The 27,787-nt window shown below is 55.6% G+C and overlaps 3 protein-coding genes across 6 annotated transcripts; all 3 read right to left on the bottom strand.

Moving 5' to 3' along the window:
* Positions 1–315: 315 nt before the first annotated feature.
* Positions 316–6,894, bottom strand: ICAM5 (intercellular adhesion molecule 5). Its single transcript, XM_045545506.1, has 11 exons — positions 6,696–6,894; positions 5,493–5,762; positions 4,973–5,293; positions 4,461–4,748; positions 3,916–4,170; positions 3,531–3,779; positions 2,836–3,081; positions 2,470–2,748; positions 2,148–2,387; positions 1,483–1,749; positions 316–755 (listed from the first exon to the last, which is right to left on the bottom strand). Exons 1-11 carry the CDS (start codon positions 6,775–6,777, stop codon positions 481–483), a joined length of 2,772 nt encoding a protein of 923 aa, XP_045401462.1. The 5' UTR covers positions 6,778–6,894; the 3' UTR covers positions 316–480.
* A 153-nt stretch (positions 6,895–7,047) lies between these two features.
* Positions 7,048–9,607, bottom strand: ICAM4 (intercellular adhesion molecule 4 (Landsteiner-Wiener blood group)). 4 transcript variants are annotated; one of them, XR_006733873.1, is made up of 4 exons: positions 9,110–9,607; positions 8,684–8,986; positions 7,811–7,939; positions 7,048–7,627 (listed from the first exon to the last, which is right to left on the bottom strand). XR_006733873.1 is itself a non-coding variant. In XM_045545476.1 (3 exons), exons 1-3 carry the CDS (start codon positions 9,501–9,503, stop codon positions 8,401–8,403), a joined length of 816 nt encoding a protein of 271 aa, XP_045401432.1. In that variant the 5' UTR covers positions 9,504–9,607; the 3' UTR covers positions 8,323–8,400. The 4 variants fall into 4 exon arrangements, 2 of the variants coding, with proteins under 2 accessions (XP_045401432.1, XP_045401441.1); XR_006733872.1 differs by having other exon boundaries at positions 7,048–7,623; XM_045545476.1 differs by lacking the exons at positions 7,048–7,627; positions 7,811–7,939 and adding an exon at positions 8,323–8,519.
* Positions 9,608–9,913: 306 nt separating this feature from the next.
* Positions 9,914–18,795, bottom strand: ICAM1 (intercellular adhesion molecule 1). The gene is made up of 7 exons (XM_045545464.1): positions 18,653–18,795; positions 16,423–16,683; positions 12,600–12,905; positions 12,076–12,369; positions 11,747–12,001; positions 11,306–11,554; positions 9,914–11,220 (listed from the first exon to the last, which is right to left on the bottom strand). The coding sequence occupies exons 1-7, from the start codon at positions 18,717–18,719 to the stop codon at positions 11,045–11,047; spliced, it is 1,608 nt and encodes a 535-aa protein (XP_045401420.1). The 5' UTR covers positions 18,720–18,795; the 3' UTR covers positions 9,914–11,044.
* Positions 18,796–27,787: the final 8,992 nt, after the last annotated feature.

Genomic DNA, 27,787 nt, shown 5'->3' with positions numbered 1-27,787 from the left:
TTCCGAGTAGCTGGGACTACAGACATGCGCCACCATGCCCAGCTAATTTTTTCTGTATCTATTTTTAGTTGTCCATATAATTTTCTTGCTATTTTTAGTAGAGACGGGGGGTCTCGCTCTTGCGTTGGTCTCGAACTCCTGACCTCGAGCGATCCACCCGCCTCGGCCTCCCAGAGTGCTAGGATTACAGGCGTGAGCCACCGCATCCCGCCAAGGCTTGCAAATTTTAAAGAAAATTTTTTGCATGCATGGCAAAGTCGGGATTTGAACCCTGGGCTTGTTTAACTTGGCAGAAGCAGAAGCAGAGACCCGGAGTCCTTCATAAAAACTTTATTGGGGGGGGATGGGTAGAAAATGGGGGTGACGCCCCTGGAGTTGAATAAATAAATAAATAAATGAATAAATAAATAGAGCAATAAACAAGCCCCCCTGTGCGCATCTGGGGGGCGTCTCCCGGCCCGCGGGGAGAGGGGACCAGGCTCACGTGGAGGTTAGCTGGATGGCGAAGACCTCACCCCCAGCAGGTGACTCGGCTGTGTCCCCGGCCTCGGGTCCACCTTCCGCACCCGCGTTCCCGCTGGCGCTGCCGCCCGCGCCGTTGAGACACACAGCCTCGCCCGAGCTCTCGGCCTCCTGCACGTTGTACTCGCCCTTCTTGCAGGCGGTGGATTGTACGTAGAAGGCCAGGCCGGCCCCCGCGGCCAGCAGCGCTGCGCCCCCCGCGGCGCCACCCACGGCGACCCACAGCCACGGACCTGAGGGGTGGAGACCCTTACGGAGCGTGGCCACGTTGAGGGGGGGGCTCCCCGAATCCCTGCCACCTCTGCCCCCTCCCTATAGGCACGAGATCAGTCCTTATGCCCCAAGGAACTCACAATCTGGCCTTGGGAGAAAGGAGAGACCCCATTCAATAAGGCCACTCCCAGCACCAGTGCGACCCCAGACCCCAGACCTAATTTACATCGCACATCAGCCCCATGGGGATATAAGCCTGTGACCAGCCAGCCCCCTGGTGACAAGTCAATTCTCCCCACCCTCAAAAGAATGAGGGTTGGCAGGATCAGGTCAGTCTCTGCACCCCAGAAAGACCCCAGCCCTAGAAGCTACAGGAAGTGGGAGGAGGAGATCTAGTCGTCCCTCCCATCTTCTGCCGTTGGTGACCCTTCAACCCCCAGCGACACAGTGGAGAGTAAGTTGGGTCAAGTCTCCACCACGCACTACCCTCCCCAAGTTATTAAGTCCCTCCCCAAAGCAGTGACAGCCCTGAAGGGTCCCTCCCCTGGAATTGCACCTCCCACTTCCAACTTGCCATCAACAACCCCACCCAGTCAGATGCCCTTGACTTCTACTCTGGTGCACTCTGGTCTCACCTATGGGGACTGAGGGAGGCAAAGACGTGGTCAGGGGCCCCAAGCCCCGGCGCCCCACGCTCAGGTCACGCCCCCGTGCATATAATTAGCCCCGCCCCCAGCTGCCACTTACCGGCCACGCGCACCGTGATGCGCCGCGCATGGCGCCCGTGCGCGTTGGTGGCTGAGCACTCGTACTCGCCGCCGTGGCTTCCCATGGCACCCGCCACGCTCAGCGTGCTGTTGTTGCTTGACAGGCCGATGTTGAGGGCCCCTGGGGGCGCGCGCCAGCTGATCTGGGCTGGAGGCCAGGCTTCTGCGCGGCAGGTCAAGGTGAAGTTCCCGCCTGGCCTCACGCCTCCGGGAGGCGAGGCGGCCAGCTCTGCCACCACCGGCCGGTCTGCAGGGGGACAGAGGGTGAAGTAGGGCTTAGCGCCGGTCCAGCGCTGACCAGGTGCCCTCCTCCGGCCCACCACACAGGTCTGTGACCACCCTCCTCTGATGGGCAGGCGAGCCCCCTTCCCCCACTAAGGGCTGTTGTTGGGACTAAAATTCTGCGCCCTTCTTCACTGAATGGGAGGAGGTGGAGCCCCAGGCCAGTGTCCTTCTGACCCAGGATTTGAGAGGGACGTGGGTCCTGTTCCCTAAACCTTTCATTATCCACAGGTTTAGGTCGGGATTCCCTGTCCCCCAGAATGGCACTGGGACAGATGCCCTGAACTCGCATGGGCTCAACAACCCCTGCAGGTCACTTTTCCAGATACTGTGTCTCTTTCATCCGATGCTGCCTTCACTCACATTCCACACCCACGGTGACCATCCGGGAGTCTGTGCCATGCGCATTGGTGGCCACACAGCTATAGGTGCCCGCGTCTTCTCGGGACACGAGCTGCCGCTCCGGCCAGGGCACACCTTCCCGGGAGCAGCGCACTCCTGGGGAGGGGCGACCCCGGGCGGCGCAGGCCAGCGCGGCAGCCTCAGCCCCCTCCAGCCAGGTCTGGTGACTTGGGCAGGTGGACTCATCCATTTGTGGTGGCGCTGCAAAGCAGCCATGGGGGGTGTCAGGGAGGGGCCCGGACCGTGGGCACCCCTACACCCCGCCCGCCCGGGCCCCGCTCACACTCTGCGCTCACGACGACTGTTTTGACCATGGAGCCGTGCCGGTTGGTGGCATTACAAACGTAGATACCAGGTGCCAGATCACTAGGGGTGCCAGGGCCTCTGGGACCAGCGTCTGGGGGTGCCAGCGGCAGCAGCACCCCCTCACTGACGCCCCCAGAGCCGACGCACTCCACGCTGGGCTCTGGCTTGCCGTCGACCTCACAGGAAAACAGTCGACCAGATCCTTCCACCCACGTCCAATTACTGGGGCAGCTCAGCTCCTCAAAACTGGGGCCATCTGGGAAGCAGGATTGTAGCAGTTCACACAAGGGACAGGAAGTCCAGCCAGGGTTGTCCCGACAGACGCTGTGCTGCCACTACTCACATTCCACCGTGACAGCCACATTTTTGGCGGCAGAGCCTCGAGCATTGGTGGCTTCACAGCGGTAAGTGCCCGCGTGCTCCCGGGCCACACGCAGCAGGCCCTCCATGAGAGCCCCGCCCTCCCCAGACCGAACACAGCTCACGTTGGGCGGTGGGACCCCGTGCGCCACACAAATCAGCGAGGCCTCTGTTCCTTCCAGCCAAGTAATGCGTTCGGGGCAGCCCACGCTGTCCAGTGCTGGCGCGTCTGGAGAGGGGAATGTGTGTTGTTAGCTTTGGGGTTTGGGGGCCAGTCTAATGTCTCCAGACCCTCCTTCGTGTCCCAGGGCTGCCACGAAGGGTTGGGAAGGCTTTGGTCTACACAGGGACGCCGATCCCAGGGGGTGTCGCGCTAGTCTAGTCATGCATCTGTTTTGGGGATCCATGAGCCTCGAAGGCCCTTCCCCAGTTCAGGGCCTAAAAATTGTTAGACTGCCTGGACCGCCCACGTTTCTAAGACTCCGCTCAAACGCCACGCCCCAGCTTATGGACACACCAATTCCTTTCCCTCCATCCTTCGCCAAGATCCTGTCCCAATCCCAGTAACCAGCCCCTTCCCTTTCCCAAAATCCCGCCCACAGGCACGTCTCACACCCTAGGCCAGCCACCCCCAGACCCTCAACGAGACAGAGATGCTCTCTGCACACCCCCACTCACATTCCACCGTCAGCATCACGTCCTTGACCGCCTGGCCCTGGACATTGGCCGCTGTGCAGCGGTAAACACCGGCGAGTGCGCGAGTGACAGGACCCAGCAGCCCCAACGCCAACACGGCCCCGCCGTCTCGCCGCGCGCAGTGCACCGAGGGCGCTGGGTTTCCACGGGCCTCGCAGCGCAGCGTCTGTTCTGGGCCCTCGGGCCACGTCCAGCTCCTGGGACAGTCCGAATCGTCCAGCCGAGGGGCGTCTGCGGGCAGGGGCGTGGGATAGAGAGAGGCTAGACGTGGGCGGTGAGGAATGGCCCTACCTCGACGACACGGCCAGGGACCATGCAGGTCCTTGGAGGGCACAAGGAGCGGGGCGAGGGGTTAACACCAACTCACATAGGACGCGAAGCTCAGCGCTCCTGTTCTTGCTCAGGGTCTCACCGTCCACCTCGAGGGTGGCGGCGCAGAAGAATTCGCGCCTGTCGTCGTCGTCGGTGGCATTTAGCTGTAGCTGGGCAGGCTGCCCCGGGACCGCGGCTAGAATTCCCTCCAGTGTGACCAGGGCTTGGGCTCCGGCTGCGCAGGTTACTGTCACCATCTTCCCCTCGGGGACGCTGGGCTCGCTCAGGGTCAGGAGGGGCTCGGGGAAGCCTGGAGGCGGAGCACTGGCTGGGGTCCGCTGACCACGTCCCTCCCGCCGGTCAAGGCCCGCCCCTTATTTGCCTGAACCTAGAGCATCACGCCCCGCCTCTCAGGCACCGCCTCTCCAGCTGTTCAGTCTGCGTCCTCCGTCCGCCCCGCCCCTTTGAGGGACTCTCGGGCCACGCCTGTTCCGGAACTGAGGCCCCGCCCACTCCTTGCCCCGCCTTCGCGTTCTTCTGGCCCTACTCCCAAGCCACAGTTGTCTCCACCCCCAGCCCCCTCCCCACTCTCCTTCTTACTGTAAATGGTCAGGTTCTCCCGGGTCTCGCGGCTTTCGCCCCCCAGGGTCACGCTGCAGACCAGCTGCTTGGCACCCTCCTGCTCGGCGCTAGCTGTGGCTGTGGCAGTGGCCATGAGTGCGTCCCCCTCCAGGGTGACATCAGGACTCAGCCTCTGGTCCCCCAGCGCTAGGTACACCCTGGCCTCTGAGGCCGGAAACAGTCCGTCCAGGGCGCAGGTCACGGGCTTTTCAGAACCTACTTCCAAGAGCCGGGGAGCAGTGAGGCGCGGGGTGTCCGGGGACAGGGCTAGGGGGTCGAAGTACAGAGCTTGAGCGAACTTACGTACTGAGCACTCAATACGTACTAAGCACTTTATATGCACTATTTTATGGTATTATCACCCTCAAGGCACAGAGAGGGAAACAGTTGGTGAATGTTGAAGGATTAGCATTCAGATGTATCTGTCTTGAAACTTCTTAAAATCCCGCCCTACTCCACTTGGTCCCCATGTCCACCCCACACCTACTCACAAAAGGTTCGGAGCTCTCTGGGGGCCGAGCTGTTTTCAAACAGTCCCAGGCCGTGTGGCCGCAGATCCAGCTCCGCGCGGCACGAGAAATTGGCCCCATGGTCCTCCCTCCGAGCCAGTACAGTAGCTGTGAGCACTGCGCCCCGCGCTCGGGGTGGCTCGCCGGCGAAGCTGCGGCGGATCAGCTCTTGGGTGCCCCGCAGCAGGGTCAGAGTGAGGCTTCCACGGGGCCCGGCGCCGGGGACCCTGCAGCTCAGGGTGAAATTCTCGCCCACGGGCTGCCACGGAGGCAGCGGCACCAGCTCTACGCGATCCGGCCGCTCTGCAAGGAAGGAACAGCGGCTCTTGGAACGCCGGGACTTAGGGGGACTTGGCGTGGAAGCCAGGGGAGCCTGGTCCAAGACTGGAGGGCTTGGAGATCCAGAGGGTGGGGCCTGAAGGGGAGGACCCCGGGACCCAGGGGGCGGGGCCTGGAAGGGAGGGAAAGTAGTGGAGTACGCGCGGGGCCACCCAGAACTCACGGAAAGTGCGAATGAGCCCACGCGCCTGTAGTGTGCGCCGCGCGCAGCGGAAGAAGCAGACGGGCTGGGTCTCCGGCTCGCGGATGTCCACCAGCTGCCGGGCCAACCAGCGCAACCCCCTCTGGGTCCCGTTTCGGCGCAGCGAGGTCTCCAGGCCACCGCGTTCCGGCCGAGGGCAGTTAGTGCTGCAATTCAGCCACAGCGAGCCCCCGCGCTCCACAAGCGCCACGCGGGGCTGCAGGTCCGCCCAGAAGGGCTCCTGCGCGACCGCTGCCCAGGGAAACGCGGGCTCAGCCTGGGGAGCCAACTCCCTGAGATCTTAGCGCCCCTATGCCGAGTCAAGGGTTCCCGGGGACCGAGCAGAGGCCGCAGCCAGGAAAGAACCCAAGAGTCCCGCGTCCTGCCCAGGCCTCGGGTTTGGAGGCGCGTGCTCCCAGAGTTTAAACCTCAAGGGTGTCTCTGGGACGTGGCAGCAGAGAGCCCTGGTCTCCAAAGTGCCGATGAAGCGGTGGGAAAGCATGAGGGAAGGGGGGAGACGAGAGGAAAGATGGGGTCTTCGATGCACACAGCAATGCCGGGAGAAGGGGACCCCGGGTGGGGGAGGAGGAACCAACGGGTTTTCGGGTTCTGGCACATTGCCGGGAAAGGAGGAGACTGAGGCTGGGCGAGGGCAAAGGAGATATGAAACTGGGTGAAGGATAAGGAAGGACCCTAAACCTGGATGGGGAACATGGAAAGAGGACGAGGGGCTGGGCTGGTGGAAGGAACCGTGGGAACAGCCGAGGGAGCCGGTTGCCAGGGCTCCCGGTGGAGCGGGAACAGCGCCTCTGAGTCACGGTAGTTGGAGAGATGGAGTCTTCGCGGACCGCGAGTGGAGAAGATGCCAGTCCGTGGACCATGGTGCACAGCAGAGCGGGAGGAGGTACCCAGGGAGGGGACACGAGAGCCACGGGGTCTCCAGGGCGCGGGGTTGGGCGCCGAAGAGCGTCCAGGGTCTCCGAGGGGGTAGGGGCGAGCCAGGAGTCAGGAAGCTGGGTCTTGGTATGTGTGGGGGCGCGGGGGAGAGGGGAGAGGACCAGGCTCGATGCAGGGACAGAAGCGTGGGACGAGGCGAGGGCGGAGCCGGGAGGGACACAGGGCCGCTTCCCGGGTCCGGCAACTCCGCCCCCGCCCTGTCCACCCCGAGCCGGGGCGGGCTCTTACCTGAGAGGCCGAGGAGCCCCAGGCCCAGGGCAGCCCAGAGACCGAGTAGCGCCCGGCGCAGCCCTGGTGAAGGCCCTGGCATCGCCGCCACGGGGGAAGCGCAGGAGGCGAGGGGAGCGCGAGCGAGGAGCTGGGCTAGAGGACGGCGCGGCGCGGCGCGGCGGGTGGGGTGTGGGGGAGGCAGAGTTGCGCTCGGGGATTGGTTTAACGTTGGTAACTTGGTTTCCAAGGAGGGGGCGGCGGCAGAGGCGGCGGGGGGGGGGGCGGCAGGCGAGCGTGCGCTAAGCTACTGGCCTTGGCGAAGGCAGGCTGACAGGAGCGAGCGACCCCCAGGGTCTACGCGGCGGCCGGCCCGATCGCCCGGAGCCTTCTGGGGGCGACCACGCTCTCCCGCGTCATCCTCAGCGGCGACTCGGAGGTCGGGGGATGCTGGGTTGCCCTTCTCAAACCCCCTCCCCAGCTCTGGTTTGGATGCTATGATAATGAGCTGGACTCCGAGCTCCGCCCCCATCGTTAGCTCCTCCTACCAGCGCCTCTTAGGGCAGGGATTGATGTGGGGGCTTGGAGAGGTTTGGGAAGCACAGGATGGAGAAAGGACAGTTCTAGCGGAGAGCGTGGGGATGCCACCCTCACTGATGCTTTTCCTTTTGACCCCGCGCCGCCACACCCCTAATCCCCCTTCCGCTCGGCCCCAGCACGCGACAGAGGGGGCGGGAAGAAAGTGCCAGCGAGTTGGGGACACGGGTGCGTGCGCGCAGCGTTCGCGGGCGTCTAAATCAGAATCGGCTCAGCTCCGGGTCTGTATTTACCCAGGGTGCAGCGGGCACGTGTCTTCTCTGCGTGTGTGAGCGCGAATCCGCCTTCCGCGCCGGCGGGCGGGGCTCTGGATGGCGCCGGCTCTGCTAGGCACCCAGTATGGGCCTGGATTCTGCCTCCATGCGACACCGAGAGGCCAACGGTGACGCTTTTAACCCCGCATCCGGGCCCCCAGGCTTTGACACCCGCCGCATGTGCCCACCTGGTCTGGTGACTACAAGGACATTGCCAGGACGCAAGTCTGTGGCATTCCATGTGGACCATCTGATTACCCCTTCCCGCTGCCTCTATATGGATACCTCTTCTGCGAATCCATGTCTCTCTATATGTCCATGTGACCCACATGTGTGGTCTGACCCCCGGCGTTAATGGTGAGCTCTGGCTACACGCACGGTTGGGTTGATCTCCTGGGAAGCACCAGTTCTAACCTGGAGATGGGGTTAGGACAGGAAACTTAACATCCAATCAGAGCTGCTGCGTGGTAGCGGCAGAGCCAATCAGGAAAAGCCATACCATGAACCCACCCCCTCCGCCCCATCCCAGCCCGTGGCCCTCCCGGGCCCTTGCTTAGCCCGTCTGCACCGCTTGGATAATGCCAGCAGGAGAGGTTTTTCCTACACCAACTGGGAGTGCGGGCCTGGGGATCTGGGACCCCAGATGGGCCCTGAGTGAGAAAACCTCAGGTGCCCTCAGGGAGACAAGGAACTTGGAGAAAGTGGTACCAGTGGGGCCTAAAAAGGAGACCACTTCCCTCCAGGAGATGCAGTAATGGGGACCCTGAGGCCTCGAGACAAAGGTTGGCTGAGGAAGGCTTTATTGATCCGGGAGGGTTCCCCACATTGTTCCAGATTCTTCTTTTCCCCTGCTCAGCCGGCATAGAACGCCCCCTCTACGCCAGAGATCGCATCGCTAGGCACCTGCGCAGGTAGGCAGCCCCCACAGCGACAAGGATGATCACAAGAACTGCGATGGAAGTGAAGGCCAAGGCTTTGGACGCGGGGCTCCAAGCTGGCGCAGGAGGTGAGAGTTAGGGACGGAGCACGTGGAGGCCTGATGACTCGCGTGGAGCTCACGCTTAGTCTGTTTGTGCGCCCTCCTGGGGTCATAACCCTGTCTCCCCCGGACCCCCGTCCCCCGGTCCCCAAGTACTGAGGATTACAAGGGGGCCTCACCGAGCGTCAGCGTAATGGGTGCCGAGCTGCTGCCGACCACCAGGCCGTCGAGATTGAGGCGCGCGAGGCACGTCACGGGCTGCCCGAGGTCGCGGAATCCGGCGTGAAATGCATGGGTCAGCGTCACGTTGGCTGGATCCAGGCCAGTGAAGCGCTCCAGGCTTTCAGAATAGATAACTCGGCTGCCGCGTCTCAGGGTCACCACCAAGAAGCCCACGGGGAACACGCGCGTCACGTGACAGCGCAGAGTATACATGCCACCCTCTAAGACCGGAGGCTCCAGTATGACGCTGTGCGGTGCTTCTAAGGCAAGAGCGAGCCCCTGAGTAAGGTCCTCGGGCGCCCCCTAGACCGACTGTCAACTACACCCCGCTCCTCCGGACCCCCTGCCCCTCCCCCCAGCCGGGGCTGAGCCCAGTCCCTCACTGTAGGTCGTGATCCTGGCGGTGGCCCCGCGCGTTTCTTCTGCGCAGGTGACGAAGCAGCGGACGTCGGAGCTCCAGGCCCTCACGTCGAGCAGCTGGTAAGATACCCAACCCGGCCCACTGAACGTCTTGCCCCGCCGCAGCTGGGTGTGGAGGCTGGAATTCGGCGGCAGGGGGCAGCTGTTGCTGCAGTTGAGCCACACTGAGGCCCCCGGCCGCACGGCCACGGACTGCGGGTTTATGCGCACCCAGAATGACGCTGAGGTCCCGGAGGGTGCGGGAGGGCTTTCCCTGGGACCTTGTGCCCGCCTAACCCGGCGACCCAGTATGGTCCCACTTCTCCAGTATGAGGCCGCTAACAAAAGCAGCAGCGACAGGGGGAACACAGACCCCATGGCAAAGAGCTCGGACTGAGGGGCCCCACGCCAGAGAGCCGAAGCTGGCTCCGGAGATAAGAAGGCCCGAGCTCCGCCTCCTCCACCCCGCCCTGAGAGAGAAGGGAGGCCCCCCCACCCCTGAAGGCCCAGGAGCCCTGCAAAAAATACTCCCTTTCCTTGGCTCCACAGTGGGATTCCAGACCCTGTTGTAAGCCAAAGAGCATCACCTTTTTCTGGAGATGAGACTTTAGTTTTCATTAGCGTCCCAAAAGGTCATAAAAAGCCCCAGATTTGGACCAGAGCCTCAGCGTTTGGCCTTGAACCCACATCCTTTTCTTGGGGGAGGAAGTGGGAGGACAGGGTTGCTGCATAGTTGCTTAGAAAGGGATCCAGCTGGACGCGACACCTCCCCTCAATTCACACAAGTCTAGGGGGATGACAAAGCTTTATTAGCACAGAGGAGAGGCTTCCAGAGGTGGCAGGGGGGTCCTCCAAGGCCTCAGCCCCTCCCCTTACTGCTTGCAGGGCCCTGGTTGCTCCAGGAATTTGGAGCTGCAGAGCATTCTGTTCCCTTGTGGTTCCACTGAGATGGAAACAAGTGGGACAAGGAGACACACAGGTGTTGGACAGTTTCATGGCAATCCATGGTTTAGCTGCCAAGGCACCCATGTGTCTTCCTGACAGACTCAGATCACGCATGTTAGGGCATGGCCATTGTGAACACTGGCAGAGACACATGTGAGTGGGGAGGTAACTAACAAAGGTCAGTGTCAGGCTGGGGGGTGGGGGTGGGTGGGTAAGGACTCACTGGGTGGTCCCTGAGCATGTGACCATTGCTAGTCCGTGTAGTGTCTTTGTGCCAGATAGAAAAATCACCCTTCTAGGGGAAAGCAGCTTGGCCAATGAAGTGTGAAATGGATCTTATTTGTGCAGTTCAGAGCCTGTACAACTGTTCCTGGCGCCCCTGAATGAGATTAGACTGGGAGCTCCATGAAGGCAGGAACCTATATTCACCTTGTTCACCATCTTAGACTACACAAATGGCACTCAATAAATAGCTGGTAAAATCACAAATCAATAAATATGTCATCATCGAGAGTTAAGGACAGTTAGGAGACAGCAGCGCCAGAGCTGGCATCTGTCAGAGGAAGTATGGGCATTTGTGTTTCAATGCTGCATGTGTCTGTGCAGGGCCATTTCTTCCTTGGGGCTGTGGGGCCTCCGTGCACACAGCAGGCAGTGAGTTTCAGTATTTCCCGGCAATGTGTCCCCATGTTGGGGGCATGTGTCTCTTATCACTCCCACTGTAGCCAGGTTAGACTTTGATATTCCTCACAATCATGCCTTGAGTCTTGCCCCCTCCTCTTGGCTCAGTCCTGTGGCTACAGGTCATGTATGAGGGCTGAAGGTGCTATGACCCCAAATGCCGTCTGCATCTGACTGAGGCCACTGTCCTGTCCTCTGGCATCCGGTAGCAGTGGATGTAGCCGAATGGCATATGTCCACCACTCTGTTCACCACGTGGGAGGCCGAGGAGGAGGCCCTGTCCTGGGATGGGCTCAGGGAGGTGTGGCCGGTGTGTTCAGCTTCATGGTGGTCGCCTTCTGAGCCTCTTGTAGCTTGTATTTCTTGATCTTCCGCTGGCGGTTATAGACATAAGCCGCGGACCCCACAGCGCCCAGGGTGGCTAAGATTGTCACCACAACGATGGCCACTATATTCTGGTGGTCTGAGTCTGCCGGGAAGACACAACAGGTGGTGAGGACAGAGCCAGGCTCCCTGCCCCTACCCCACCCAGCCCTGCACACTGGCACACTCACAGAGCACCATCACAGACACTTCACGGATGAGCTCGCCACGACTGCTGATGGCCCGGCAGATGTAGGTGCCAGAAAGATTCCGAGTGACACAACTCAGGTTCCCGATGGGGAGCAAAGCCCCATCCTTTTCTCGGGAACAGTTCAGGTGGGGGGACGGGTTCCCCCGGGCCTGGCATCTCAGAGTCTGCTGGGAGCCTTCTTTCCACGTCCAGTTTCTGGGGCAGTCCCTCTCGTCCAGCCAGGGGCCGTCTGAAGAGACACAACAAGATGACTGATTGAGGTCAGGGACCAGGACACCCCTCCCCTTCTAGGACTGAAGGACTTAGGTAGGAATATGGGGAGGGGGCTTCCTAGGGAACAGGGTTTGAAAGGCAAAAGCTTATGGGACTTCAGAGATTGGGCCTTGGAGGACAGGGGTCATTGTCTAGCAGCCCCACTCACACAGGACGCGGAGCTCCCGGGTCCGGTTCTTCTGCAGCACCTGCCCCGCCACCTCCAGGGCAGCAGAGCAGGAGAAGCTGCGCCCGTTGTCCTCAGCGCTGGCATTCAACAAGAATTGGACCCGCGGGCCTGGCGGCCCCGCTGGAACCCCACTGAGCGTCACCACAGCTTCAGCTCGGGCCTGGCACTCCACCATCACCTCCGTCCCTTCTGAAACCTCTGGCTCGCTCAGAGTCAGGTTGGGTGCAGGGAAGCCTGAGGGCGGAGCATACAGTGATCCCCGCCCACACGTGCCCCGCCCCTGAAGCCCCGCCTCTCCCCTTTCTTACTGTAGATGGTCACGCTCTGGCGAGTCTCCAGGCTCTGGTTCCCCAGCATCACCGCGCACGTCAGCTGCTGGGAGCCCTCCTCCTCTGCCTTCCCCTCGAGCACGGTCTCGGCCGAGAGGGAGTCGCCGTGGTACGTGATTGTGCTCATGGGATCCAGCCTCCTGTCCCCCAGTGCCAGGTGAACCTGGGCCTCTGAGACTGGGAACAGCCCATCCAGAAAGCAGACCACGGTGTCTTGTGTGCCCATCTCCAGGACCCGGGGAGTGACAAGTTGCAGGCCAGTCGATGGCAGGACTAGGGAGAGAAAGTGGGTGTGAGCAGATGGGGGTGGACGTCCTCAAGCCCTTTCCTGGGGCGTTTCCACTTCATTCCCCCACCGGAGACATCCTCTTCCCGGGAGACTCGGTCATCCCTGTCCTAAGACACAGGCACCCCTTAACTGGAGTCACAGCCTTCTCAGAAGATTCTGTGGCCCCCATTGCAGGACACTCCACCCTCGCCCTGCTGGCCCCTCAATGCCTCACCGAAGGTTCGGAGCTGTTGGGGAGCTGAGGTGTTCTCGAATAGTCCCAGCTGTATGGGCCGCAGATCCAGTTCTGTGCGGCAGGAGAAATTCACTCCATGGTCGCTTCTGTCCACTAGCACCGTGGCCGTGACCTCGGCGGGCTCCCCCACCACCGGCTGCCGGTTCAGCTCCTCCTCCCCACGGAGAAACACCACAGTGAGGTGAGACCGGGGCGCCCCTCCGGCCACCTGGCAGTGCAGGGTGAGGTTTTCGCCAATGGGCTGCCAGGAGGGCAGGGGTGCCAGCTCCACCTGATCCGGGAACCCTGCAGGGAAACAGAGGGGACATGTCCCTGTGAGCTGGATCGCACTGCCAGGTCACAGACAGGTCACACCTGCCTGGAAGCTCTACGACTTCACTTCACCTTCTCCCCAAAACACACCCTTCCATCTAAGCAGACAGGAATGTCAAGAGCTTTGGGGAAACTGGTGAGAAGGCCCCAAGTGTTTGTGACCAAGTCCAAAAAATTCATTATTTATGGCAGCAGTTTCTTGCTTTCTTTTTCTTTTTTTCCTTTGTTCTTTCTTTCCTTCCTTCCTTTTCTTTTTCTTTCTCCCTCCCTCCCTTTTTTTCTTCTTCTCTCTCTTTTTTTTTTATTTTGTTTTATTTTCAGAGACAGGGTCTCACTCTGCTGTGTCGCGCAGGCTGGAGTACATGGCCAGATCACAGCTCACTGCAGCCCTGAACTCCTGGCCTCAAGCGATCCTCCTGCCTCAGCCTCCCAAAGTGCTGGGACTACAGGCCTGAGCCACCATGTCTGGCCTATGACAGCATCTTAGAGTAGAAAGTGGAAAAGAATTTCAAAGTCTATCACCAGGAGTCTGGTCGAATAAATCTAATAAATTTCAGTAGCCCAGTCCACTAGACATTGTTTTCAAAAGACCCTTCTTGGCTGGGTGCGGTGGCTCACACCTATAATCCCAGCACTCTTGGAGGCCAAGGAAGGAGGATAATTTGAGCTCAGAAGTTCAAAATCAGCCTGAGCAATAGCAAAACCTTTTCTCTACTAAAAATAGAAAAATTAGCTGGGCATCATGGCCATCACGATGCACACCTGTAGTCCCAGGTACTCAGGAGGCTGAGGCAGAAGGTTCAATTGATTGAGCCCAGAAGTTTGAGGTTGCAGTGAGTTATGATCATGCCACTGCACTCCAGCCTGGGCAACAAGCAAGACCCTATCTCTAAATAAAATCAGATAAAATAAAAAATTAAAATGGTGCCGTTAGAGGTAGGACTATTATTAATCCACTTCACAGGTTGAATCACTATAAATGGACAAGAGGTTTCTTTTTTTTTTTTTTTTTTAGGAGGTTTCTTTTTTAGGGTGATGGAAATGTTTCAAAAGTAGATTGTGGTCATGGTTGCACAATTCTATAAATACACTAAAAAAAATCACAGAATGGTATACTTAAAAAGGATGAATTTTATAGCATATAAATCATATCTTAAGAAAGCTGTTGGCCGGGCACAGTGGCTCACACCTGTAATTCCAGCAATCAGAGAGGCTGAGGTGGGAGGATTGCTTGGGGCCAGGAGTTTGAGGCTGCAGTGAGCTATGACGTCACCACTGCACTCTAGCCCCAGGGACAGAGGAAGACTCTGTCTTAAAAAAATAAAAATTAAAAAAAAAAGCTGTTAAAAAGTTTAATAAGGTCAAGAAAACCCTAAGGCATCAGTTCTTACCTCTAACCACCTGCTATAAACTTTAAGGTGCAGAACTTGAGGTGTTGCCAACCCCCAAAAGAAACTCAGCAACTGCCTGAGCCCAGCTCCCTGCCTTGAGGGCCAGGAACTGGGGGCAGGGAGTCTGTCCTGCCCCTACCTGTCCTTGACTATGATCTAAAGTCCCTTATGAAATCCTGGTCATTCCGCTCTTCAAATATTTGTGTACCTCTCTCTTCCTGGTTACAGTTATTCTCCACAACAGTGTGGATAAGGCCTGCAGCCAACGGCTCTCTGGTTTCCTGTAAGTCCAGCTTTCTCCTATCGAATGCCTGTCTTTATGAACTCCTACACATCCTTCAAAGCCCAACTAGTGGTCACCTTCTCTGGGAATTATATCTCTAACCTTTCTGGAGAAGGCTCAGCTATCCAGGGAGGCTTCATCTTCTTGACACCAGGCATGGGGCAAGACCAAACTAGAGTCAGTGTCTCCTAGGTGACCCTTATGCCCTCACCTTTCACCCTCTTGCTACTGTGTGGGGCTCCCATGGTCACAGAGGGAGAAATGTGGCAGAGCCAGGCCTCAAAGCTGGAGCACTAGGCAGAGATGCAGACAGTCCTTCAAAGAGGTTTCCCCCGGGTTTCAGAGGTCACTGGGAATGTTTGGAGACTCCCTCACTTGGGAGGGCCGTGGCCAGAAACTGCTCAAACATCCTCCAGATCAGAAGCAAAGCTGGTATTTGCCCAAAGGCTGCCTTTGCCCTGGCATCATGAGAGTGGGTTGTCCTTTCTGCCTTACTGAATCATTACACCCCTCGGAGGAGGTTGCATGTGACAGCAGAGGAAAGCAAGAAACCATGTCACCCCAGGTCACCCAGCTATGAAGGGGCATGCTGGGACTTGGAACCCAAGGCTAATTCCAAAGCCACTTGGCCAGTTCTCTTTCTTTCTTTCTTCCTTGTTTTTTTTTTTTTTGTTGTTTGTTTGTTTGTTTCATTTTCCTTTGGATTATATTTATTTATTTATTTTTGCCTTGGCAACTCATTCTCAATGTTCAAAATCCCAAGGTAGGAAAGGGCGCAACAGAGAGAATTCTGCACTCCCCAGCCCTCTCCCAGAACCCCATCTCTTCACAGCCAATTAATATTGTCCTTTCTTGAATGTCTTTTTAAGGCTCTTTTATGCATAAATACAGCCTCTCCCTCCTTCTTCCCTGTCGCTCCCTAACTTGAGAGTGGCATGCCACACATATTTGGCATAACTTTCTTTCTTTGCAACTTTATAGTACACCTTGGAGCTCACTCATTCTTTTGCATAGTTGCATACTATTCCTTGGTATGGCCAAACCACAGTTTCTCTTCCTGGCCCTCCATATTTGAGAGGTTTGCCAACGTTTGCCCTTTGAACAAAGCTGTAGTGGGAGGATCACTTGAGTCCAGGAGTTCAAGGTTGCAACGAGCTATGATCATGCCACTGCCCTGATGTCCAGGCAACAAAGCAAGACCCTCTCTCCAAAAACCAAACCAAAACAAAACCAAAAACAGCTTCAGGGAATAACCCCAGCCCCCCACCAGTTCCCTCATGAGCAGGGCCACATGTAGCACTGTCCTAGGACTGCCCAAGTCCCCTCAGCCTGGCCAACACAGCTGCTATCAATTCTTCTGATCATTGTCAATATGCAAAATAAAATGCCATCTCAGGGCTAGTTTTAATTTTCATTTTTTTTTTTTTTAAATAGTGATGGGGGTCTCATGATGTTGCCTGGACTCAAGCCATCCTCCCAGCTCAGGCTCCTGGGAACACAGGCACGGCCTAATCTGTATCTTTTTTTAAAGTGTCGTTACCAGGGCCTTGTCATGTGTTTAAAGAATGAGGCGGAGAGAGCTGGCATTCTCAAATGTGCTAATTTCTGTGGATGCTCTAAATGCATGCATAGAGGTTCACCGAGGGACTTCCAAATGACAACGAGACTTTCCAAGGATGTCCCCACATGCTCTTCAGTGAGCCCCTCCCTGGCCCCACCACCAAGCGACAAAGAGGCTCCCAGCCTGCTGGCGTTGGCCCTGTAGGTGTCCCCTACCCAGGTTGCCTGGTCCAGCCCCCTAGGCCCTGCCACTCACAGTAAACGGTGAGCACGGCTGCAGCCATTGTCTGTTCACCGCGGCAAGTCGAAAAGCATAGCGGCTTGCTGTCTTTATGCACATTGCTCAGTTCATAGGCCTTCCAGTTGTTTCCACGGGCAACCTCTGTTTTAGCCAAGTCAGTCTCCAGGCCTAAGGTGGCCTGGTGGTCACAGGAGGAACTGCAGTTGACTTGCACCGAGCCTCCACGGGGCAGCGTGGCGTTTGCAGGGAATACAGACGTTTGCGCACCTTCAGATTCTGGAACAAAAAGGCGAGGCGAGGACAGGCGTTACAAATCAGGTTCATCACTATAACGTGACCCTGTGCCCCGCCTGCACTGGGGACTGGGGACTCAGGCTCGAACAAGACAAAACTCTCTGCCTTCTGTTCGGGAGATGGAAACATTTCATGAACAAACAAGATAATTAAGAACTGATGTTAATATGAGATTTGATGAAAACAAAACAGGGTGATAGAACGGAGAGTGCCGTGGGGGCAGGGTGATGTCTTAGCAGAGATGTGAGTACCGAGAAAGGCCTGGTGAACCAGAGGAAAGAGAAGTGGATGCCCGGCAAAAGGAACAGCAAATGCAAAGGTCCTGGGGCAGGGTGGAATGAGTTTGGGAAGGTCATGTGGGCACCGTAGTCCATGGTAAAGATATTTCCTTTATTCTGAGGACAATAGGGAGCCCAAGGAAGGACTTTAGCAGAGTCAGTTTTAACATGAAGTCAGGGCAGGCCTGGTGGCTCACACCTGCAATCCCAGCACTTTGGGAGGCCAAGGCGGGAGGATCATGTGAGGCCAGGAGTTCAGACCAGCCTGGGCTGCATAGCAAGACCGTGTCTCTACAAAAATATATATTTTTAATTTTTTTAAATTAAAAATTAGACGGGCATGGTGGCACATGACTGTAGTTCCAGCTACTCAGGAGGCTGAGGTGGGAGGATCTCTTGAGCAGAGGAGTGGAGGCTGCAGTGAGCTATGACCACACCACTGCACTCTAGCCTGGGTGACAGAGTGAGACCCTGCCTCAAAAACAAACAAACAACCCCCCCCCACAAAATGCAAACAAAAACATGAAGTCAGAGCCGTCCTCCCTCCCAAAAGGCCACATGAAGGGGGTCAGCCCTCCAGGAATCATCCTGGCTTCTTGTTCCCTTGGACAAGTACTTTGCCCTCTCTAGGCCTCAATTTTCCCATCTGTAAAGTGGGTGACTATAGTCACCCCACCTCCTGCTAATGCAAGTAACTCAGCACGGGGCAGGCAGCAAGTGACTACCTCTCTGGTAAGCGCAGGTAAGAAAGAAGAGGCTTGTTCTGATTAGATCTGTCACACTCTGGTGCCTCCAAAGCTTAAAAAAGTCTATCTGAGCCTTGGCCTCCTAGCCTCCCCTCAAAGATTCCTGTCCTCAGATTTGCTGTATCAGGGGTGTTCTATCTGGGGTGGAGGTGCGTGAGAACATCAGCTCTGTAAATTCTCCAAGGGGGATTCTGGAATTATATTCCCATTTCACAGAGGGAAACAGTGAGGCTGGGAGAGGGGCGATACCTCGGGTAGAAAGCAGTGGATGGCAGTGGAGTCCAGATGGGAGTCTAGATTAGAACACTTCGTAGCGCTGTCAACCAAGGTGTCAGTTCCGCTGTCCTGCTTCCCCAAACTGACCACCTCCAGCGACCCTCTGCCCTGCTTCCCGCTTCCCTAGCCGGGCTGGAGTTGGGGGAGGGGAGTGCTGGGGCATCCTTCTCAGCTCTTGGCCCCTGGGTAAGTCAGCTCTGGAATTCCCCCGAGTAGAAGCAGCCCAGGACTTCCCCAGGGGCAGAGGATGAGGAACAGAATATGTCTTTGGGGCGGGGGTGTTCTTGAGCCTACTAGGCTTGGAGGGGAGGGAGAGGGTGGGAGGGTAAGTCCCTAAACCATCTGACCGCGTCCTGGAGCCAGGTGCTGTGCTGGGCCACGACACTAAACGCTGCCAGGTGGCCGCTATCACGTTCCCCATTTTACAACTGGGAAAACTGAGGCTCAGTAAGGCGCAATCTATATAGCCTGAGCCCACAGGTGGAGGATTTGAACCCTCGGCTGTTGGGCTGTTGATTGAATTCCAATCGCTGGTTCTAGCCCCACCTCCCGCTAAACAGCTACTCCTGGGAGCTGGTCCTCCCGCGGCGCCCAGGGCGCAGCCGGGATCCCGGGAACTGCCGGAGGGCGCCCACCCCACCCCAGACTCACCTGGAAGCAGAGCCCCGAGCAGGGCCAGGAACGCAGGCAGGGCGGGCAGGGCGTCACCGGGAGCCATAGCTGGCCGATGCAGGGCCAGGGTGACAGCACCGAAAGGCAGACGTGCGCTCCGCCACTGGGGCGCAGAGGAGCGAGCTGGTCCCTTTATAGTCTTTGGCCAGGGGGGCAGAGGGGCGGGGCTGCTTTCCCGGAAATCTCGAGTCTTCCCCTCCGGAACGAGGGCCTTTCCGGACCAAAGTGTGCCTGGCCCGAGCCCGGTCATCCTCCTTCGCCCACCGCTTGGGCACCCCCGGAATTTCCCAGCTGAAGCAATGGGGCGGCTGTGGCCGCAGCAGCGGGAGCGACCCTGGGGGCTGCCCCGGACCCCCACGGGTCCCATCCCTCAGCTAGGCTGAGCTTGACTCGCTGTTTACACTGCAGTAAGCGCTTTATTGAATACTGCCCACTAGCCTGGACAGGAAGGGACTGTTATTGTGCCCAATTCACAGATTGGTAAACGGAGGCTCCGAGCTGAGCAGTGATCCGAGCTCAAGCTTTCACTCCCCAGCTCGCGTGGGCCTCTTTAACCAAGGGGACGAGCCCCTCGGTTGGGTAGGGGCCCAGGAATCCTCCCGCGGCTCCCTCCAAGGGGCATGTCCCCGCCCCGCTGACACAGATTTCCCGAGAAGCGCCAGAACAGGCCCAGGCATCTCCTTGGCGCCCAGAAACCGTGGGAGCGAGGATGCGCGGCCGCATCACGTCCGGGGGAATCAGCGTTCTTCCCCCTGCCACCCATGGGTGCTCCCACCCCCGCAGTCTCCTCGCTTCCCCTTTTGGCCTTGGCGGCGGGGGGGGGGGCGCCTTTACAGCTCCCAGAAAAAGGAAGGAAGCCACGTGGTCCTGGCGCGCCGAGCCTCCTCTGCTGGTGTCTCAGGCTCTGCGGGGAAACTGAGGCAGCAGCTCAGGCCTGGACAAGGAAGGGGAGATGGGGCGCTCGAACCCCTGCCCTCCGCGCGCAGCACCCTAAACTCGGACTCCGTGGGCCTGCACTGAATATGTGCGGGGCTTTGGCCACCGCCTGCGCATGTGACCTCAAAATTCGTCATCCCCTGCGTTGAGGCTGGGGACTCCGAGCACCGAGCTGCGCCGCCTAAGGCTTCCTGTTATGGGGCGCGTTTGGCGTCTCCATGGAGACCTCCGAACGGCCAGAGAGGTCGCGCCCCAGAAGGGGACCGGAAAGGTCCTGGGGGCGCACGGGCCCTTCCTCCCGGGGAAGGGGGCTGAGAGTCACCCGCCGTCCAGAAACGCGTCCCTCCCCTCGCCCTGGTCATTCCTAAGGAATTTCCACGGGGATCTTTTTCTTGCGGTAGGGGTGGTGGCTGGAGGGACTGAATTCCCGCCCCGGAACGGCCTGGGCAAAAATCACAGAGCCGAACGGGGACGTCCCGCCTGGTTATTTTCGGGCAATTTTTCTCCAGCCGGTCTGACCCAGGTCTTTGGCTCGGGCCCTAGGAGCACGGGCGGCGAGCTCCCCCGCGCGGCCAAAGTGCCACTTGCAGCCACACACACAAAAAGTCCTTTTCTCAACTGGCGGCGCAGTGTTTATTAAGCACCTACTGTGTGCCAGGCATCCTTCCAGGTGCTGGGGACACAGCAATGAACAAAATAGACAAAAATCCTTGCCATTGTTTAGGGGTCGTCTTAGTAGGGGCCAAAGACAGGAAACAAAAATAAAACATATGGAGTGTTTGTGATTAGCGCCAAGGAGAAAAAATAGAGCAGGGAAGGGGATTATGAAATGAGAGGGTTTTAATGAATAATCTTTTTTTTATGGCAGAAATGGCCTTTATTGGTTGCAAGGCAAAGTGTAAGAGGAGGGGATAGGACAGCTCCCGCTCCTGTGGAGGTGTCCATAGTCTGTGCTGCCGCCCTCGGAAAGACCAATAAATAATCCCTTTTTTCCTGATTTTTATTTCTTTCTCTTTTAGAGACAGGGTCTCGCTCTGTCACCCAGGCTGGAGTGCGGTGGCATCATCATAGCTCACTGCAGCCTCCGACTCCTGGGCTCCAAGGATCCTCCTGCCTCAGCCTCCCGAATAGCTGGGACCACAGGCATGCACCACCATGCCTGGCTAATTTTTTAAAAATCTTTTAATAGAGACAGGTCTCGCTATGCTGCCCAGGCTGATCTTGAATTCCTGGCCTCAAGTGATCCTCCCACCTTGGCCTCCCAAAGTGTTGGGATTTCAGTGTGAGTCATCATGCCTGTCCCAATTACCCTTTTAAATAGAGTATTCTGGACAGACTTAGGTGACATCTGCACAAAGACCAGAAGGAGATGAGGAAGAATGTACCAAGCAGAGGGCACCGAAAGTGCAAAGACCCTGAGGTAGGAACTGTCAGGGGGCCGGTGTGGCTGGAGCAGGGTAAGTGAAGGAGAGAATTGGAAGACAGAAAAGCAGGGAGGTGACTGAGTAGATTGTGGAGGTGCTTGTCACCTGGGAAGGACTTTGGCTTTTACTCCCAGTGAGGTGGGAGCCATAGAGGGTTCTGAGCAGAGGAGGGACCTGATGTGACTTAGGTGTTCACAGGTGCAGGAGCTGCAGCCAGGAGACGGGGAGAAGGTGATTGCTCTAGTCCAGGTGAACAATGATGGGACCCGGACTTGGTAGTGGCCTTGGAGAAAGACCTTGAATTTGGCATCAGTTTTGGAGGCTGGGCCAACTGGACATGCTGGGACATGAGGGACGAATCCCCTGCCTGGGCTGAGCCTCTGGGAGGATGGAGGGCCGTTTTTTGAGACGGGGATGGGCTGGGAAGGGGAGCAGGTTGGCACGGGGAACATCCGCTTCCAGTCTTCCACTCCCTTGGAAGTGGAAAGGGAAGCAGACGTTCCCCGCCCCTTTGCCACAGTCTAGAGGAGGAAGGGCAGGGCTTCCTCTTGGGTGCCAGGCAGTCTCAGGCAGGCCAAGGATTGGGCCCCCTGCAGAGGCCATGGACCCAGGGCACAAGCATCCAAGCCCCACTCCACAGCATTGCGCCTTCTTTCCTCACACTCTGAGCTCTGGTGTGGCCGCCTTGCAGTTCCCTCAGCCTGGAATGCTGTCCCCCTCATCCCCGACAGGGCCAGCTCCTCCTTTCTTGTGGCCTGAGCCTCCTCTTAAACACTCCCTGTCACTTGCCCTAACATTCTCATTACTGAACTTATCACTTGCTGAAAATTCTTTTGGTGTATTTGAATGGCTGTCACATCCATTTCTGTGAGCTCTAGAAGAGCAGGAAGACTGCCAGCCCCAGCCCCTGAATCAATATCTGGCTCTAATAGGTGTGATCAATACATATTTGTTGAATGAATGAACTTGTCTCTGAGCATTCTGCACATGCTGTTCCTCTAGCATAGAATTCCCTTCCCACCACTTTTACCAAAAGCCCTCAGAGCTCCACCCAAGCTGGGGTTCCCATCCAGGCTCTGTTACTTGCCAGCTGCTTTAGTTTAAGTTCCCCCAAAAGCAGACACTGAGACAAGGGTGGGAGTGCAGGTGATGCCAGGAAGCACCAGTGTCTTGGTGGGACAGTGGGTAGCCAAGGAAGGCAAGGCAAAGCAGCCAGGAGAGGTGAGCCAGGAGAGGTGGGTTGTCCTTTTGGGGACAGCTGGGACTCAGTCCCACTGGAGAGCTGTGGAAGATGCCTATACTCTGCATCAAACCTGTCCTTTATTGGGTGAGGGCTGTGCATTTTTTTTAGAGACAGTGTCTCACTATGTTGTCCTGCCTGGTCTCAAACTCCTGGCCTCCAGCGATCCTCCTGTCTTGACCTCCCGAAGTGCTGGGATTATAGGCATGAGTCACTGCGCCTGGCCCATGCTTTAACTGAGATAAATTCCCATAACATCAGATTCACCATTTTCACCTTTTTAAAAGTTTTTAGTATAGTCACAAGGTTGTACAACCATCATCACTAACTAATTCCAGAATATTTCTGTCACCCCAAAAAGAAACCTGGTACAGTATCTCTCAGTCCCCTCTATTGCCATCTTGTCGTGTCCACTACTGCTCTCTGTCCCTATAGATTTGCCTATTCTGGACGTTTTATATGAATGGAATCATACAATAGGTGGCTTTTGTTTATTTTTGAGACAGCATCTCACTCTGTCACCCAGGCTAGAGTGCCACTCAGCTAATTTTCTCTTTCTTTCTTTTCTTTTAGTTTTTTTCATTTTTAGACAGGGTCTCATTCTATCGCCCTGGGTAGAGTGCAGCGGTGTCATCATAGATCACAGCCACCTCAAACTCCTGGGCTGAAGCAATCATCCTGTCTCAGCCTCCCGAGTAGCTGGGCTACGGGCTCAGTGCCATCACACCTGGCTAATTTTTCTATTTTTTGTAGAGATGGGGGTCTTGCTCTTGCTCAGGCTGGTCTCAAACTCATGAGCTCTAGCGATCCTCCTGCCTCGGCCTCCCAGAGTGCTAGGATCACAGGTGTGAGCCACATTTCTTGGGTATTATGAATCACCCTGCTATGAACATTCATGTACAAGTTTTTTTTTTTCTTTTTTTTGAGACAGAGTCTCACTTTGTTGCCCGGGCTAGAGTGAGTGTCGTGGTGTCAGCCTAGCTCACAGCAACCTCAACCTGGGCTCAAGCGATCCTACTGCCTCAGCCTCCCAAGTAGCTGGGACTACAGGCATGTGCCACCATGCCCAGCTAATTTTTTTTTCTATATATATTTTTAGTTGGCCAGATAATTTATTTCTATTTTTAGTAGAGACGGGGGTCTCACTCTTGCTCAGGCTGGTCTTGAACTCCTGACCTCGAGCGATCCACCCGCCTCGGCCTCCCAGAGTGCTAGGATTACAGGCGTGAGCCACCGCGCCCGGCCTCATGTACAAGTTTTTGAGTAAACATGTTTTGGATTCTTCAGGGTGTATACCTAGAAATGTAAGTGCTGGGTCGCATGATAATTTTATGTTTAACTTTTTGAGGACCTGCCAGATTGTTTTCACATTCCTCTCAGCGATGGACAAAGGTTCAACGGTTCCTGTTTTTCTGCATCCTTGCCAACATTTTCCTTTTATTATCATTATCATTACTAACATAGTGGGTGCGAAGGGGTAGCTTGTTGTGGTTTCCCAGCATTTCTGACCTTCCAGTGGGCAATTCCAGCATGAACCCACAGCAGTAGGCAACGAAGGGCACACACGACCAGATTGCTGAGAGCATCTGCTACAAGGCGTGACCTTGAGTAAACCTCGTTTAACTTTGGGACCAGCTGAAACCGACTAACCATTGCTTAAGTTGTTACAGACGGCACAGAGACAGAATTGCAAGTCATGTAGCCCGGGCATGCGCAATGGAAGAAAGCTGCCATCTCCTGTTAACACGTTGGCATTAACTTGGGACTAGTTAGAAATGCCATAAAAGCCTGACCCACCCCCAGATCGGGGAGATGGATTTGACAGTTGCCTCCTGTCTCCTTGTCAGTTCACTGATGGTGGAGTTTTTCCTTTCTCAGAAGCAGGTGCCATGGTATTGGCGTCTACGTGCCTCAAGCAGTGAGCCCCTTGCTTGGTGACACACTCCCCTGGTTGTGCCTTAATGGCCTCAGCTGTAGAAAGGTATGATATTGCATGTCTCAAAGGGTGCACATGAGGTTTCCATAGACTTTATTTTTGCCGGGATCACAATTCCTTCTAACAACCCTAGGGTGTAGGGCAAAAATTCAAGACGTTCACGTTTTGATCAAAACACAACTTTGTGGCAGAGCAAGGTGGCTGATGCCTGTAATCCCAGCATTCTGAGGTGGGAGACTGAAGTGGGAGGATTGCTTGAAGCCAGGAGCTCGAGAGCAGCCAGGGCAACATAGTGAGACCTCATCTCTACAAAACATAAAAAAAAAATAGCTGGGTGCGGTGGTGTGCTCCTGTAGTTCCAGCTACTCGGGAGGCTGAGGCAGGAGATCGCTTGAGCCCAGGAATTGGAGGTTGCAGTGAGCTATGATTGTGTCACTGAACTCTAGCCGGGGCAACACAGCAAGACCCTGTCTCAAAAAAAAAAAAAAAAAAGATGAGGCCAGGTCAGGTGGACCCGCACCCAACATTAGTGTCTGTATAAAAAGGGCAAACTTGGATGCAGAGACAGACACATATACACACAGGGACAACGCCATGTGAAGATGAAGGCAGAGATTGGGGTGAAGCTTCTACAGGCCAAGGAACACAAAGATTTTCAGCAAACCATGAGAAACTAGGAGAGAGACCCGAAACAAATCCTCAGAGCCCTCAGACAGAACTAGCCCTGCCCACACCTTCATCTTGGATTTTAAAAATTCATTCATTCACTTAGAGACAGGGTGTTGCTCTGTTGCCCAGGCTGGAGTGCAGTGGCGTCATCATAACTCACTGCAGCCTCGAACCCCTGGGCTCAAGTGATCCTCCTGCCTCAGCCTGCCAAGTCACTGGGACTACAGATGCGCCCGCCTGCCCCAATTATTTTAAAGAACACTGTAGACATAGTATCATTTTTCTGATGCCTTTTTCCACCCTGGATATGGCTGAGGGATTTCGCTGTGGGGGAACAGTTTGTGACCCATTTCTTTTGAAATCCATATGGGCAGCAGTTAGTCTCCACTCTGTGATGTAGACTGAACCCCATTTGTACTTCTAGCTACAACTATGCAGTTGGTTCCTATTCTTGGCTGTGGTGTCCCCACAGGGTGGCTAGAGGCACAGCTGACAGGTGGCATTTCTTGCACAGCCTTGGCACCCCTTTAACTGGTTCCAACAGCTTTTTCTATTTCACTTAGTTAAATCTGGTGCTATTAAGGGCAAGGCATGTTGGTGCGCACCTGTAGTCCTAGGTACTCGGGAGGCTGAGGTGGGAGGATCGCTTGAGCCCAAGAGTTTGAGGCTGTAGTGAGCTATGATGACACCACTGCACTCTAGCCTGGGCAACAGAGCAAGACCCTGTCTCAAAAATATGCATATATATATATATATATCATTATGAACTTCCAGACTCAATAGTAAAGCATAGAACAGAGTATGGAGCCTGGGGTGACTTCCTGTTACTTCGAACATCAAGCCATGCTTCTGGCAGAAGGTTTGCACTTCAGGGTAAGTGGTGCCCTGCAGGGCTTCCCTCTCTGCATCCATATCTGCAAGGAAGAGCACAGAGGGGGTTAGGAGGAAGAACCCAGAACTCTTCCCAGCTCCACAGATCTGCTTTGAACCTCATTGGCTGCCCGCCACCCCCAATACCCACTAAGGTACCCGCTAAGATACCCCCTACGGCTGGAGTCCTTCACATAGCAAATCAAGATACAAAAATAACGTGGTAAACCCAGGGAGGCTTACCATCCCGGATTGCCTGGAACTTTCCTGGGGTTAGCTCTAAAAAGCCCACATCTCAGCAAAACCCTCAGGCCTGGGTTAACCAAGATGGCTGGTCACCACCCTCGGGTTAGGGTTGCCAGATATTATACAGGACGCCCAGCTGAACCTGCATTCCTGATAAACTTGTTAGCATAAGTATATCCCATTCCAGCACTATTTGGGATGTACTTATACTAAAGGGTTATTTGTGGTTTCTCTGAGATGTAAATTGAACCGGATGTTCTGGTTTTGTGATTGTTTTGGGTTTTTGTTTGTTTCTGCTAAATCTGGCAGCCCCACTCACTGTAAACCTGGATCCTAAGACCTTCTCCACCACTAACTTCACTGTGTAGTCTTGTGCCAAGTGTCAACTTATCCTCAGTTTAACCCTCTGTGAAATGGGAGCGATGCATCTGCTTGGCAGGGTTAGAAGCTCCCCAAAGTCAAGAACCTCCGCTTGCCGTGGTCATTGCTGCATTTTCAGCACTCAACACAGGTGCTCAGAAAATGTTGGTTGTGTCACCGAATCCTACAAGTACAAGCACAGACTGCAATGTGGGCGTTGAAGAAACATTTGTTTTCTCCACGTGGCCAGGAGGGAGGTCAATTGGGTGTCCGTGAAAGGAGCTCCCCAAAGCCACTGGCCCAACAAACCTACCCCCTCAAAGAAATAAAATATTTTTTAAAAAGCTGCCAGATGCAGTAGCACACACCTGTGATCCCAGCTACTTGGGGGGGCTGAGGTGGGAGGATCGCTTGAGGCTGAGAGTTTGAGACCAGCCTGGGCAACATAGTGAGACCCCATCTCTAAAAAAATATAAATAAATAAATAAGAGAGAGAAAAAAAAAAAAGAACAAAAGAAAGCTGCCCAAATCCTAGCACTGGAGTCGACCTGAACACCAGTCTTGGATCTGTCTCGTATCTAAATATTTTAATTGCTTTCCTCATCTGGGATGTCGTACAATTGTGCCCTGCCTTACAGACTCCACAGGCTATTTAAATGTGTCCATAAAATATTTATTAGGCAGTTACCTTATGCCTGGACCTTTGCTACGCATCCGGGTACAATGACAAACAAGACACATATGTAATCAATGTGGTGTGCTACAAGCTGGCCCCCACTGGCTTGGGAGAGCTGATTGCTAAATCTTCAGAAATTTCATGAGCCATTTGTTAACACAGCAATTATTAAAAATTACATTAAATTAATATAAAAATTAAAAGTGGAACTTACAATGGAATACATGATACTAAAGGCAGAAATAGAAAATACTCAAAACTCATCACCCAAAAATTATCTTACTACATTTGACTGTGAACACTGCACTGGAGGTTGTTTGCAAATATCAATTTGGTGGGGGGCGGGGCTGGAGAAGCGGCATCCCCCATAATGCTGATGCCCTCTGTCTCCCTTCCCCAAATAAATAAAAAATATATTGATTTGGCATCAGAGAAATATTAGATAGTGGTGTGCTACCACACAGCTCCTCCCAACTCTGTGTTCAAGTGAAGTCCATTGGCAGCTTGAAATTGACTGTGGTGGGAGCATTTACGCCACAGACATTGGCAGACAAAAAAAAAAAAAATGAAATTTAAAAAAAAACACTGGAGGCCAGGCGTAGTGGCTCAGGCCTGTAATCCCAGCACTCTGGGAGGCTGAGGCCGGAGGATCCCTTGAGCTCAGGAGTTCGAGACTAGCCTGAGCAAGAGTGAGACCCCGTCTCTAACAAAAAGAAAGGAAAAAACAAAAACCCCAGCCGGGCTTTTCAGGTGCACA

This window comes from Lemur catta, chromosome 1 (assembly GCF_020740605.2).
Source record: "Lemur catta isolate mLemCat1 chromosome 1, mLemCat1.pri, whole genome shotgun sequence".
Lineage (NCBI taxonomy): Eukaryota > Metazoa > Chordata > Mammalia > Primates > Lemuridae > Lemur > Lemur catta.
This window is presented reverse-complemented; position numbering and strand designations above follow the sequence as displayed.

What these genes read in the sequence shown, in the direction of transcription:
- ICAM5 (XM_045545506.1), bottom strand. Translation starts at nt 6,777, where the DNA reads ATGCCAGGGCCTTCACCAGGGCTGCGCCGGGCGCTACTCGGTCTCTGG. An exon ending in AGTCGTCGTGAGCGCAGAGT is followed by an intron (nt 2,388 to 2,469) that starts GTGAGCGGGGCC and finishes GCTGCTTTGCAG; the next exon opens with CGCCACCACAAATGGATGAG. An exon ending in GGTCACCGTGGGTGTGGAAT is followed by an intron (nt 1,750 to 2,147) that starts GTGAGTGAAGGC and finishes GTCCCCCTGCAG; the next exon opens with ACCGGCCGGTGGTGGCAGAG.
- ICAM4 (XM_045545476.1), bottom strand. Translation starts at nt 9,503, where the DNA reads ATGGGGTCTGTGTTCCCCCTGTCGCTGCTGCTTTTGTTAGCGGCCTCA. An exon ending in CGCCAGGATCACGACCTACA is followed by an intron (nt 8,987 to 9,109) that starts GTGAGGGACTGG and finishes CTCTTGCCTTAG; the next exon opens with AAGCACCGCACAGCGTCATA. An exon ending in ACCCATTACGCTGACGCTCG is followed by an intron (nt 8,520 to 8,683) that starts GTGAGGCCCCCT and finishes CTCCTGCGCCAG; the next exon opens with CTTGGAGCCCCGCGTCCAAA.
- ICAM1 (XM_045545464.1), bottom strand. Translation starts at nt 18,719, where the DNA reads ATGGCTCCCGGTGACGCCCTGCCCGCCCTGCCTGCGTTCCTGGCCCTG. An exon ending in GCTCGGGGCTCTGCTTCCAG is followed by an intron (nt 16,684 to 18,652) that starts GTGAGTCTGGGG and finishes TTTTTGTTCCAG; the next exon opens with AATCTGAAGGTGCGCAAACG. An exon ending in AGCCGTGCTCACCGTTTACT is followed by an intron (nt 12,906 to 16,422) that starts GTGAGTGGCAGG and finishes GTTTCCCTGCAG; the next exon opens with GGTTCCCGGATCAGGTGGAG.